This window comes from Ornithorhynchus anatinus, chromosome 9 (assembly GCF_004115215.2).
Source record: "Ornithorhynchus anatinus isolate Pmale09 chromosome 9, mOrnAna1.pri.v4, whole genome shotgun sequence".
In the NCBI taxonomy this organism is placed as follows: Eukaryota; Metazoa; Chordata; class Mammalia; order Monotremata; family Ornithorhynchidae; genus Ornithorhynchus; species Ornithorhynchus anatinus.
This window is the reverse complement of record NC_041736.1, coordinates 10363330-10376298: the sequence shown is the minus strand read 5'-3', so window position 1 is coordinate 10376298 and position 12969 is coordinate 10363330. Positions and strand designations below refer to the sequence as shown.

General features: G+C 40.8%; 1 protein-coding gene across 1 annotated transcript in view; it reads left to right on the top strand.

Annotated features, from left to right (window-relative positions):
• LY75 (lymphocyte antigen 75) overlaps positions 1–10562 on the top strand; it is a 54778-nt gene extending 44216 nt beyond the window's left edge. Inside the window, exons 30-35 of the mRNA XM_039913137.1 lie at positions 81–307; positions 1290–1461; positions 3796–3939; positions 5567–5689; positions 6593–6757; positions 8940–10562. Coding sequence (XP_039769071.1) covers positions 81–307; positions 1290–1461; positions 3796–3939; positions 5567–5689; positions 6593–6757; positions 8940–9121 — 1013 coding nt within the window. The 3' untranslated portion in view covers positions 9122–10562. The remainder of the gene's footprint in view (positions 1–80; positions 308–1289; positions 1462–3795; positions 3940–5566; positions 5690–6592; positions 6758–8939) is intronic.
• Positions 10563–12969: the final 2407 nt, after the last annotated feature.

The window sequence follows — 12969 nt, the reverse complement described above, 5'->3', positions numbered from 1 at the left end:
TAATTTTGATGCCAAAGTCCCACTTGAAATGTAGTTTGGTGGCTTCAACCTGAGCACTAATGCTTCTATTAATCTCATAGGTGATGCCACAGAAGAATTCAATTATACTCTGCCACAACTAATACCATATGGTGACTCTGTGTATAGTGTTGTTGCAAAAAGGTTATCATGGTACAAAGCTTTGCAAATATGCCAACAAAATGGAGGAGACTTGGCAAGTGTGCATGATAAAAATGGCAGTCTCTTTCTAGAAGACATTGTAAGACGTGATGGGTTTCCGCTGTGGGTTGGACTTTCAAGTCACGACGTAAGTGAAGAGAAGTGTGTGTGTTGGGGCGGGGGGGAATCTTCCCATCAATATTTCCAGGTCACATTAAATGTACATTATCCTGTTGAACAGAAGTAAATGTAAGCCCAGAATCTCTCCCCCAAAAACTTCCATCTTGACAAAGAAATGCAAAGTTTTTTAAGCATATAGTTCTTACCAATAAATGCAACATTTCAGACTGCTTATTCACTCTTAAGTTCAAATAACTTTTTCTGCTTAATAATCAGAAATCCCTACAGGATTTTTTAAAAAGTACTCTATGCTGATGTCAGCTTTCCTAGGTTTGTAGTGAGGCTGAAGTGGGAGACATAACTGGTTTAAAGATTATATATCGTGGTTTACCTGCTATACCAAAGCCTTTTTCATTTGACATCTTTTTTCTTTTCTTCTGTCCCGTAACACATAGGTCAGTTTTCCCTCTTTCCATACAGTGAATGAATGAGTCTGATTCATGTTAGAGCTGAAAGTAGTAGAAGGAAATCATTCAGCCATTATCTAAATTTATATGCATTTTGTAGAACAGAGGCAATGTCACATATAGTAATGATCTTAGACTTGTCCCAGGTAAGTGTGGCAGCCACTTCCATGTGACATGTCTATAAAATACTCTTTTGATTATTGTAGTCAACTTATAGTGAACCTTCAAAAAAACTTTGACTCCTATAGCTAGCTGTGATTCAAATGCTGCCTTAAAGCTGCCCATCAAAGTAGCATATTCACCTCTAACATGCTTCTCAAAATTATATCTGAAAAGCCTGAATCTCAAATTTTATCCTATGATGAAACCCTGGCCCTGCTCAGAGGGAAGAACAAATAGCAGAAGATGGACACAAGTTAACTGTAAAATGTTAACAATGAATAAAGCAGGGTAACTAGTCATCTCACATATGTTCTCATATAAATTCATAACATTTACTAGATTCAGATCCTTAATGGTTTGGGGATTTGTATATTCAACTAGGGAACTGGATCCAATTTTGAATGGTCTGATGGGAGTGCCTTTGACTACATCCCATGGAAAGATAAGCTCCATCCTGGAAACTGTATTTCTCTAAATCCTAAAGGAATTTGGAAACATGAAAATTGTGATTCCATTAAGGATGGTGCTATCTGTTATCGACAGTCTCCAAAAAGTAAGTTGATATTAGACAGACCTAGTATGTTCTGAATCTGCGTGGCTTGGTGAAAAGAGCATGGGAGTGGGAATTAGAGGATTGGGAGTTAGAGGATTCAGTTTGTAGTCCTGCCTCTTTACTTCTCACTTACTCAGTGACTTGATAGTCACTTAACTTTATGTGCCTCAATATCCTCAACTGTAACAGGGATAAAACACCTGCTCTCCCTCCCTTTTTAGACTGAATCCCATGTGGAATAGGAATTGTCCTATAAGATTTCTCAACATTTACCATAGTTCTTGGGTTGTAGCAACCACTTAATAAATATCTCATTTTTGACATGAAAAAGCCTCATCACAAATGTGAGGCTTCTCTTTAAATATGAGCTGAAGAATTAGAGCTACTACAATGGCTTCATTTCTTGGGTGGCCCCGACTAGCGCCTTAATTGTCTTTCTTTCTATCCAGGTTTTGCCTTCCTCTCTCCCCTTTCCCGTTCAACTTTCTTTTCATTATCAACTTGCTTCAGTGTCTGTTACCTGTCAACAAGGCAGGGTACAAGACTTGCATTTTCTCATAAAAAAACTGGCAATACTTGCCCCTAAATGCCCCAGATAGCAGACCTGGATCACTTATGAAAAGGCTCAAGCTACATTGGATACCTCTGTTCTATAGAATGGCTTTCTTCAGAGGTGTACAAGGTGTCATATGTAACAATACTGTAACTTAAACCTTTCCCAAATGTTTTCAGAATCTCATTGTCCACAATGTTCCTCTAAGGAAAGAAAAGATTAGCCCATTTTGTGGAAAGTGGGTCACAGAGAATCATAAAATGAAAATCCAGTTCTCTCCTTGACTCCTTCCAACCTGGCTTTCACCCACTCTATAAGGCACCAGTGACCACCTTCTTGCCAAATCCAACAGCTTCTACTCCATCCTAATCCTCTTCAACCACTGATACCTTAAACACTGTGGCCCACTCTTTTCTCCCTGAAACATTATCCAGTCTTGCCTTCACTGATACTGTCTCCTCTTCATATCTCTCTGGCCACTCCTTCTCTGTCTCTTTTACAGGCTCCTCCTCTGCCTCCCACCCTCTAACAAACAGTAGGAATCCATCAAGCCTCAGTTATGGGTCCCCTTCTATTTTCTATCTACATTCAATCCCTTGGAGAATGCATTTGCTCCCAGGGCTTCAACTACCATCTTTACACAGGTGAATCCCAAATTTACCACTCCAGCCCTTATCGCTTGCCTTCTCTGCAGTCTTGCATTTCCTCCTGCATTCCAGACAAGTCTACCTAAATGTTCTGCAGATACCTCAAACTTCATATGTCCAAAATGGAATTCCTCATTTTCCCACTCAAACCCTGTCCTTACCGTTTTTTTCACATCACTACAGCACCACTATCTCACAAGACTATAACTTTGGCATTATCTTCGATTCATCTGTCTCATCCAACCCACATATTCAATCTATTACCATATCCTGCTCAAGTTTCACAACATGTCTTCTCCCTACTCCAGTCTACCCTTCACTTTACTCCTTGAAACATTTCTAATCTTGGCTTAATTTTTTCTTATACACATGCTCAATCCACATCTCCCATGACTCAAGAACCTCCAGTGGTTGCCCATTCATCTCTGCATTAAACTCAGTACAATAGGCTTAAAGCACTCAATTGGCTTGCCCCTTCCTACCTGACCTGATTTCCTACTCCACCAGCCCCCACACTTCGCTCCTCCAATGCTAACTTACTGTATCTTGATCTCACCACCAATCCCCTTCTCCACATCCTTCCTCTGACCTGGAACTCCCTCACCCTCCATATTTGACATACCACCACTCTCCCCAACCTTCAAAGCCTAAAAATCACATCTCCAGGAGACCTTTTTCAATTAAACCTTCATTTCCCCTACCTGTCCACCCCTCTAGGCAGTTAAATCAGAAACCCTTAAGCATTTGATATTCACCCAACCATCAGGTCCCCAGAACTCAGTACAGATCCATAATTTATGTAATGTCTGCCTTCCTTCTAGACTGGAAGCCTCTCGTGGGCAGGGAGCATGCCTGATACCTTTGTATTCTACTCTCCCCAGTGCTTAGTACAGTGCTGTGCTCACAGTAAACACTCACTACCAGATTGCTTGATCAAAAGCCAGAACCATCCAAGTTTCTCGGCCTTCTAACTAAATACTATATTTGTCCACAATGCCTTCTGCATGTGTCCTTTTGGCTAAGACCGCCTCATGTGGGAGGGAAAAGAACATTTACATCAGTGTCGAGGGAAGCTTATTTGACTGACTAGGTAACTTCTTGTCATAGATGTGAAACTTTTCTTCATCTCTTCAGCTAAACAGGCACAAGTGCTCACACCTGATTCTGGATGCTCGAAGACTAAAGAGAGCCAGTGGTTTCGCTATAAAGATTACTGTTACACATTTGGCAAAGCATTGTATGGGTTCTCAGAAGCTAAAATGTTCTGCCAAAACATTGGTATGTTTGAATCCTCCCTTCATGTAAACAAATTCACCTTGGCTTTTTTCAGGTGGCAGTCAAACTGCTGAAACTCCTAAGAAGCACTGTATAAAGTTAGCTGCAAAGTGTATAACTGTGATTAATTTAACTGTAGATTGAGGTTAAGTACTTCATATCATACTTGCCTGTACATGTGGCTAAGTAGCCAAGTAATAATTTGACTTTTAATGTTTAAACAGAAATAGTCACCTTGGCCTGCCAGAAACTAATCTCTCTCTTTGTCCTGCCTCGCTGCCACTCTCCGCCTCACAAACTACACGTTAGCTGGCTCTCTCCAGCCCCTCAGATGCTTCTCAGTGTACCCAAATGTAAGGCACTAGAAGTTTTATTTTTGGTTGGTGTTTTTTTTGTGTGCCAAACAGTACCTGTGCTGTATCTTCAGTAACAAATTCTCTGCTTCTAATTTGTGGTATATGTCACTATATCCCAACACTCACAAGATCCTAATTTGATATTCAAGAACATAACTCCTTCAATTATCTCCATATTACCAAACTTTTTATACACAGGCTTCCCCATTTCTTTGAATGACCTTAGTGTAACATATTTTGGATCTTAGATATGTCATGTTTGGGAATAAGTTTAAAAAGTTATCTATTGCTGTCCAATCTTCCTGCTTTCCTCATCTAAAGAGGAGCTGATAGAGGCCAAAAGCCAGAGGTGTGGGGAGAGAGGGAAGAAGGAAGAAGAGGAAACAGAATCCTTTGGGTCTGGGCCTAACTTATTTCCATGACAAGATCCTTGGTTTGGGTCAGAAGGAGTACTGGGACCCTTTCCAGTGTGCTGTGTTAGTGGCCCCTAAAACTTGCCTTACAAGTTTGAGGAACTGCTCATCCAGGCCCTAGTCCAGCTAAACTTTAGAAGACTCAGCATGAAGTGACTGAAGTGATAACCTTGCATTCCTGGCTTTCTCTTATGGGCTGTTAGATTAGGGCTACTCATTCCCAAGGTGGCCCACTCACATTGCCAAGAAAGCATTTTAAGTGGATGCTGTTTGCATTTAAAAAAGGTATTTCCAAAGCTGGAAAAACGTATGTACTCACAATCAAGCCAACTGGAATTTGGGTGAGCAGCTGCTAGAAGAAATGTGGCCAGAGGAGTCCTTTGACTTTCCCTCTATTTTTTCTTATTAATAATAATGATGGTATTTAAGCGCTGTGTGCCAAACACTCTGTGGGAGACATTGAGGAAGAGGCAGGGGAAGGAAATTTATTGTCCCCATGCCCAATTGCCTGTCTTCCAGGTATGTTCTTCTATATGCTCAAAAGTACCAGACAAGAATTGTTGCCAAAAATGAAACCCCTTGAGCACAGACGGTAATGTCTCCATCAAATCTGGTACCCTAGTAACTCAGACCAATAGTTATTAAATATTGATGTTAAGCTACAAGATCTCTTTAACGTTATTCTTTGTATAAATTCTGCATTTTGTGGTCAAGTTGCATTTTTTTGACCCAGTTTGACAAATGATCTTACCTGCTGTTAATACCAACATTTTTAAAAGATGAAAATGAATTAGACATTTGACTTTTGAGGAATGCCACTTCTTAGTTCTGTTGTTTGTTACACTGCAATTCTACCCACAGATCCTCAAGCCATCATTGTTTCTATAAAGGATGAAGATGAGAATAAATTTGTCAGCAAGCTGATCAGAGAAAACAAAAACATCACTATGAGAGTGTGGCTTGGGTTATCACAACACTCTTCTGGTAAGTGAGATACTGGTGTATGGGATAGGCAAACTGATCACTACCAGTGCTGTAACTACTTTTCCCAAGTCTTCACTCAAAATGGGCAAGGATGGTGTCTTAGCTTTCTGCTGGCTAAAATTGCTGGTGGGCTAGAACTCTGTCCTACCCTTATATCCCACTGCTGGGTGGGAAAAAAATGTTTACTGTGTTAAACCTAGGCCCAATTTTAAGTGAGTGTGAATTGTTTTATCAATGAACACATGCTTTTAGTGACTTCATTTTTAATGTTTGACTTAACCAAGGGGCAGTATTCTCGCTTGTGCTCTGTGCTCTGTCTATACTATCTTGATTTTTTTTAATCATACAGTAGACTCTTAGGTTACTGAAGACCTATATAGTAGTCATTATTTGACTTTTTATGGTATTTAAGAACTTAGTGTGCCAGGAACTGCAATAGATACATGATTATCAGTTTGGAGACGGTCCATGTCCCACATGGGGCTCAGTCTTAATTCCCATTTTACAGATGAGACAACTGAAGCACAGGGAAGTTAAGTGACTTGCCCAGGTCACACAGCAGATAGGTGGCAGAGCCCTGGTTCTCTGACTCCCAGGCCCTCTGACTCCCAGGCCCGTGCTCTCTCCACTAGGTCATGCTGCTTTTGTCTGCTTTTCTCTCTCTCGGTCAGAGCCAGATCTTAGCCTACATTAGGATTAAAAATACTTTTTGTGAGCAGATGCTAAAGGAGAAAACAATTTGAGACTAGTTTTCTGGTTCATAGAAGAAAACAAATTTAATACAGCAGTTCAGGTAAAAATGCTCTCAAAGGATCATATTCCTTGGAATAAACCAACTGACCATCCTTGAGACCGTAAAGCAGGTTAGGGCAATTAATAAAGCTGTTGAATCCCGTCCTGTAGATCGGTCTTGGCATTGGTTGGATGGTTCAGTGGCCCAGTATGTGAAATGGAAAAAGAAGACCAATGCTGGTGGAAACTGTAGCATTCTACTGGCCACAAGTGAAGCTTGGAATAAAGTTAAATGTGATCAAGGATATGGAAGAGTGGTTTGTAAAAAATCTGTGGGTAAGTCCTGTTTTGTTGGGGGTTTTTTTGTAAGCAGGGGGAACCTAGCAGCATATGAAATTATTATTAACCTCTTTATTGAACTAAACTCAAAACACCAGTCATGCACTATTTTCCTTGATTCCCAGAAACTTACTCTGTTTAAAAACACTTCCACAGCAAACTTTTATATTGTACTCTTCCAGGGCTTAGTGTAGTGCTCTTCACTGTAAGTGTTTAAATTATTTTTTTATGTTTCCCAAATTGGTCTCTTCAATTGGATTCAAAAGGCTTTGCTAGAAGTATAACACTTTGCAAAAAAAAAAAAAAAAACAAACTCAAAAAACCTGAGACTAAGGCTTTTATTAGAGAAAGGGAAAGCTAGTGCATCTTAATTCCAGTTTTGGTGACAGTAGTGGTAAAAATTGAGCACCAGTGGTTGCCCTGCACAGAAGAAAGCATGAGGAAGGCTATTACAGAACAAAGAAATGTTCCCTACCTACAAAGAGCTTTTACAGTAGTGGGAGTTAAGCACAAGTATTTACAAATAGTATAATCAGTATAAATAATTGTACTATTGAATAAACATGAAGGCACAAGATTTGAGGATGCATGATGAGAGTACAGGAGTGTGAGATGAGAGAATTTGGGGGAGATCAAGAAGTAATTAGAAGACTTTCTGGATGAGGTGGGCTTTAAACATGGAGAAAAGTATCTTCTGGTTTGTGGCAGAGGAAGGAGTCCCAAGAGTGGGGAGCTGTGTGAGTGAGTAGAGTTAAGTTTTGTTTCAGGGAAGGGCTGAGGAGTTGGTGGAGCTTTGAAGCCAGTGATGAGGAGTTTTAAGAGACTTTTAAAGTGAATTAGAGCTTTGACTTAAGGTGAAGTGTTTAGAACCTAGAACTCCTTGCAGGCAGGAGTTATGTGTATCAGTTTTAAAGGTATTTAAGTCCTTCCTGTGTGCAGCGGACTTTACAAAATGCTTTGGGATAGTACAGTACCACAGAGTTGGTAGACATGTCCCCTGCCTACAATGAATTTACAGGCTACTTCTGTGGCTTATCACTCTGTTGTACTCTCCAAGCACTTAGTAGACTATTGTGCACAGAGTAAGTGCTCAAATAGTAATGATTGATTACTGTTGATTGAGTGAAACTGCTGTTTGACCAGGACAGAGTTATAGTGGGCCCACAGTTCTTTAACTTGATTGTAAAATGCATGGTAGGTGGTAAATTGGCAGAGATTGTCTACTGATTCCATTGTATTTCCCCCAGCACTTGGGAAGCAGCTTGGCTTGGTGGAAAGAGCTAGGCCTTGGGAGTCAGAGATCATGGGTTCTAATCCTGACTCCTCCACTTGTCAGCTGGGTGACTTTGGTCAAGTCACTTAACTTCTCTGTGCCTCGGTTACCTCATCTGTAAAATGGGGATTAAGACTGGGAGCCCCACCTGGGACAACCTGATTACCATGTATCTACACCAGTGCTTAGAACAGTGCTGGGCACATAGTAAGCGCTTAACCAATTCCATAATTATTATTACAGTACTCTGCACAAAGTGAGGTGTAAGTACCATTCATTGACTGGCTCTAGGCTATTATTTATTAGATGGAGGGAGCTTAAATATCTTTTAATCTGATAAAGGTATAGCTACTTAAATGGCACAGGAATAGTATGAATTGATCATGCCAAAGTTCTTAGTTCTGTGCAAAGCCTGTTTTGAAAACTCTTCCATCAGTCAATCATTTGAGTGCTTTCTGTGTGCAGAGCCTTATTCTATGTGCTTGGGAGAGTACAATGCAACCGAGTTGGTAGACACATGCCTTATCCACAGTGAGCATACAGTCTAGAGGAGGAGACAGACATTAATATAAACAAATTACAGATATGTACATAAGGGCTGAGAGATGGGTGAATAAAAGGAGCAAATCAGAGTGATGTAGAAGGGAGTGGGGAAAGAGGAAATGATACTCAAGGAAAGCCTCTTGGAAGAGATGTTCCTTTAATAAGACTTTGAAGGTGGGGAGAGCAATGATCTGTCAGATATGAAGAGGGAGGGTATTCCAGGCCAGAGGCAGGACATGGGCAAGAGGTTGGCGGCGAGAGAGATGAGATCGAGGTACAGTGAGTAGTTTGGCATTAGAGGAGTGAAGGGTTGTGACGACTGATCCTTACCTTCTTGCTCCAAACCCATCTTCTGTGTTTCAGGAACCACCTTCACAGGAGTGGCTCTAGCATTTGTGGTGATAACTCTTCTAGCACTCTTTGGAGGACTGATTTGGTACCTCTACAAAAAAAATCACCTGCACTGGACTGGCTTCACTTCAGTGCGCTATGAGCCGGGCGTGAATGAAGATGATGCTGAAGTGTTTACATCATTCAATGACTGAGTATTTCTAAAAGTTGTCCTAGTAGAGAGGAAATGAGTTAGTTACAAGTTCCAAGGTGTCAGTGTTAACCTGGTCCAAAGTAAAAAAAAAACACATTTTCGTAGACCTTTTTCTTTGAGAATGGTTGTCATGATTACTCTCCCTCTCCCCCATGATTACCCTCTCCCCCATGAAGTTTATCGGTATTCAGTTATTTTTCCCCTTCCCATAATTGAATGAATGTTCAATTCCCAGTTTATGTGTTTTCTTCCTCCAGCTTACGATCAGATGAAACACTGTATCAGGTAGAGTTTGGGTTGGGGAAATACTTCTAATATTTCTCACTAGCAACGTTGATGCATGCCTTGGATACTCTGTCTCATTTGCATTTTGGCTGTAGAAGATCACAATTTAGACAAGAAATGAACTTAGTACCCTTCCAAATAGGAAGTGGTCATACCATTTTTGTTCTGTTCAAGTGTTTTTTCAGCTCTTCTAAGAAAATTCTTGGTTTTCAGATAAGTAGCATGATCCTCTTAGTCACAGATTTTTATGGTACCACTGACTGCATTTAGACCAGTTGCTTTTCATGGGGGAGGGAGGACACTTGCCTAGTACAGCTTAGTGTCAAGAGTCTTTAGTGGAACTCTGGTTATAGATTTTTCTCAGATGTAGAAGTCAAGTTTGTCCTCTTTGTATTGGATAGGCATTCATTCTGCAGTTCTACTGAATTCTTAATGTGTGTCTAGTGCAGGTGACTTTCCCCCTCCCTGCCCTAAAAGGAACCAGGTAAACAGCTGAAGATTTCTAGGCTTGAAATATCCCTCCCCCTTTCTCCCCCCACCACCCCAGCAGTTGGTCTCTCCACCCCTAGAACAAAGCCATGAAGCACAAGACTGATCCAAGAGCCTTCAGCAGTCTTGTCTATTCTTGTTGTGATTTGCTGCCTGTTTATAAGAGCTGAGAAGGTGTGTTCTACTCTGTGATCATAAGAAATTATTTTAAAATTGAAACTGCAAAATTTATAATTACTACTCGTTTAATGGCAAAAGACTCTTGAATGGTTTACTGTGAACTTTGTAACGTAACATCCATTCCTTCCTGAGATAACCGATGGATGTGCTCGTTTTGTATAAACTTTTAACTCCTGAATTTATATTTGCACTATTAAAATTTTTGTATACATTCTAAAGATAAAACTTAATTTTAATCCTACTCGCAGGACCCCTGTATTGTGACACTATACAAATTTCCCTTTTTTAAAATATTTCATCAATGTCTTCCACTAACTTTAATGGAATAATCCCTCAGTACCTTTAATCTACCAGACTTGTTTCTTTGTCATTTGAACTGAACTATATGATGTCTTAACTTATTTTTGCAAAGACCTGGGGCCAATTTACTGTTTTAGGGGGTTCAGATATTTAAAATAGAGTACCTTAATAAAGAATGTTTGAAAGTCTGTCTTACTGAAATTTTAATTTCAAACTACACATGTGGTTAATCTGAGGATTCCCTCTCTTCCCTATCCCATCACTAGTCAGACTTGTGGCACCAGGCATCATCCAATATAGATTTTCTCATTGCCATAGGTTACATCGATCAATTTAAGTATTTGCTTACCATGTTATGCCTATTTGGGAGATGGCAGGTATCTCCCTGGTTCCATCATGTCTCCCTCATCCTCCCCGATTCTTTCCAGATCCATACCGATCCCCATCCTTAATTTAGCTCTTTCCGCTTTAGCTGCTCCATCCTGACTCTGTAGTATCCCAGGTGTTTGCCAGTTCTTACTTGATAAGTCTCCCTCTCGCATTAACATTATCAGTATTGTACAGCAGATTATCAGTGATCATGAGAAGTGCTGGAGGAGGTCCTCCTGATAACAGGTGCATGAACTGAAAGGTATCTTATGGTATGTTTTCACTGTATGGTCTGGGGCTACATGTATGTTTTGAACTTTACAGCCCTCAACTCCAGGGAGTGTTCCTAAACCTTTTTTAACATCTGAAATTCAATGCAATATTGCTACCCCTTGTGGATCTACACAGGAAGGACAGCTTGATGGAGAAGTCATTGTAATTTAGTCAAGCTTCATTCCAGCTTTTTCCTCAGCAGACAGGATTCTGAATTGCACAGGTAAACCTCGTCCTTAACCAAGCAAGAATGGGGTTAAACTAAGTGACGCTTAGTCTAAAAACAACTTCTGAAAAGTTTTTTTAAATTTTAATTCAAGTTAGTAAATATTAAGGTAAGGTGACTGGTCCCTGCTGTCTTCAAGGGACCCGTAGATCGGGGGGTATTTAAAATAATCCCCAAATCACTTCCAGATCAATATAGATAATTATACTTCTGGATCAAAATGAGCACTAAATTACCCTAGCTGATCTAATGTAAAGAATCGTTCTAGCATTTTTAACTCTTGCTAATGCAAAAAAAAAAACCCCAAGTGGCTGTTCAGAGAGAGTTCTGCCCCCAGATTGGTCTTTAGTAGACAACTAAAAAGTGTGTGTAGGTGGGGAGGGAGGGGAACAGAGTAGGGAGGTATTAAATCTTTCTATTATTTTCTTTTCCAGGCCAATTTACAGCTTTTTTCCAGGTTGTTTTCCCATGCGCCGAATTGATCCCTCTTGCCTTAAACCTTATTTGGTCTTGCTGAAACAATTAATGATTGAATTCATTTTGAGGCCAGGCATGTAAGCAGGACCAAATCCCCTAGCAGTTTGCATCATGAGGAGCAGTGCATAAAAGAACATCAGGTCCCAGCATGCCAACGCAACTCCATCAGTGCATTGGATGAAAGTGTCACTAAACAGGTACTATTTATTATGATGTTTGTAGATCCCAAGCATAGCCTGAATATAAAAGATGTGTTTAGAATAAAATTTTGGAAAGTCACCTTCTCTTAAATACGGCATGGAGATGGATTTTTAAAATGCAAATTAAAAGAAACTAATGGAAAGCAATTTGTTAGGTTATTTCTAAAGAAATGCGTAGCAATTCTGCATTCATCCCAAGATACTTGGAAATCATTTTAACCCCCTGATCCAATTTGACTTAAAGGGATGTTTGAAAATAATGAGTAATTGGACTTATTTTTATTTGTACATGCAATAGTCATAAGAATAATGTAAAAGGCCCAGAAGTGAGGTGTTGAATATCTTCAATACTTTAGGAGGTGAAGTACAGGTTAGTAGAGAAGCAATGTGGCCTAGTGGCTAGAGCCCGGGCCTAAGAGGCAGAAGGACGTGGGTTCTAACCCCGGCTCTGCCACTTGTCAGCTGTGTGACTGTGGGCAAGTCACTTCACTTCTCTGTGCCTCAGACACCTCATCTATAAAACAGGGTTTGAGACTGGGAGCCCCACAAGGGACAGGGACTGTCCACCTCGATTTGATGCCATGAAGTAGGTGGCAATGCCTTAACCAGAGAAGCAGCGTGGCTCAGTGGAAAGAGCCGGGGCTTGGGAGTCAGAGGTCATGGGTTCGAATCCCAACTCTGCCACTTGTCAGCTGGGTGACTGTGGGCAAGTCACTTCTCTGGGCCTCAGTGACCTCATCTGTAAAATTGGGACGAAGCCTGTGAGTCTCACGTGGGACCACCTGATGACCCTGTATTATCCCTGCGCTTAGAACAGTGCTCTGCACATAGTAAGCGCTTAACGAATACCAACATTACTATGGAAAAGAGGCTGGGCTTCGGAGTCAGAGGTCATGGGTTCGACCCCCGGCTCTGCCACTTGTCAGCTGGGTGACTGTGGGCAAGTCACTTCTCTGGGCCTCAGTTCCCTCATCTGGACAATGGGGATTAACTGTGAGCCTCATGTGGGACAACCTGATGACCCTGTCTGTCCCCCAGCGCTTAGACCAG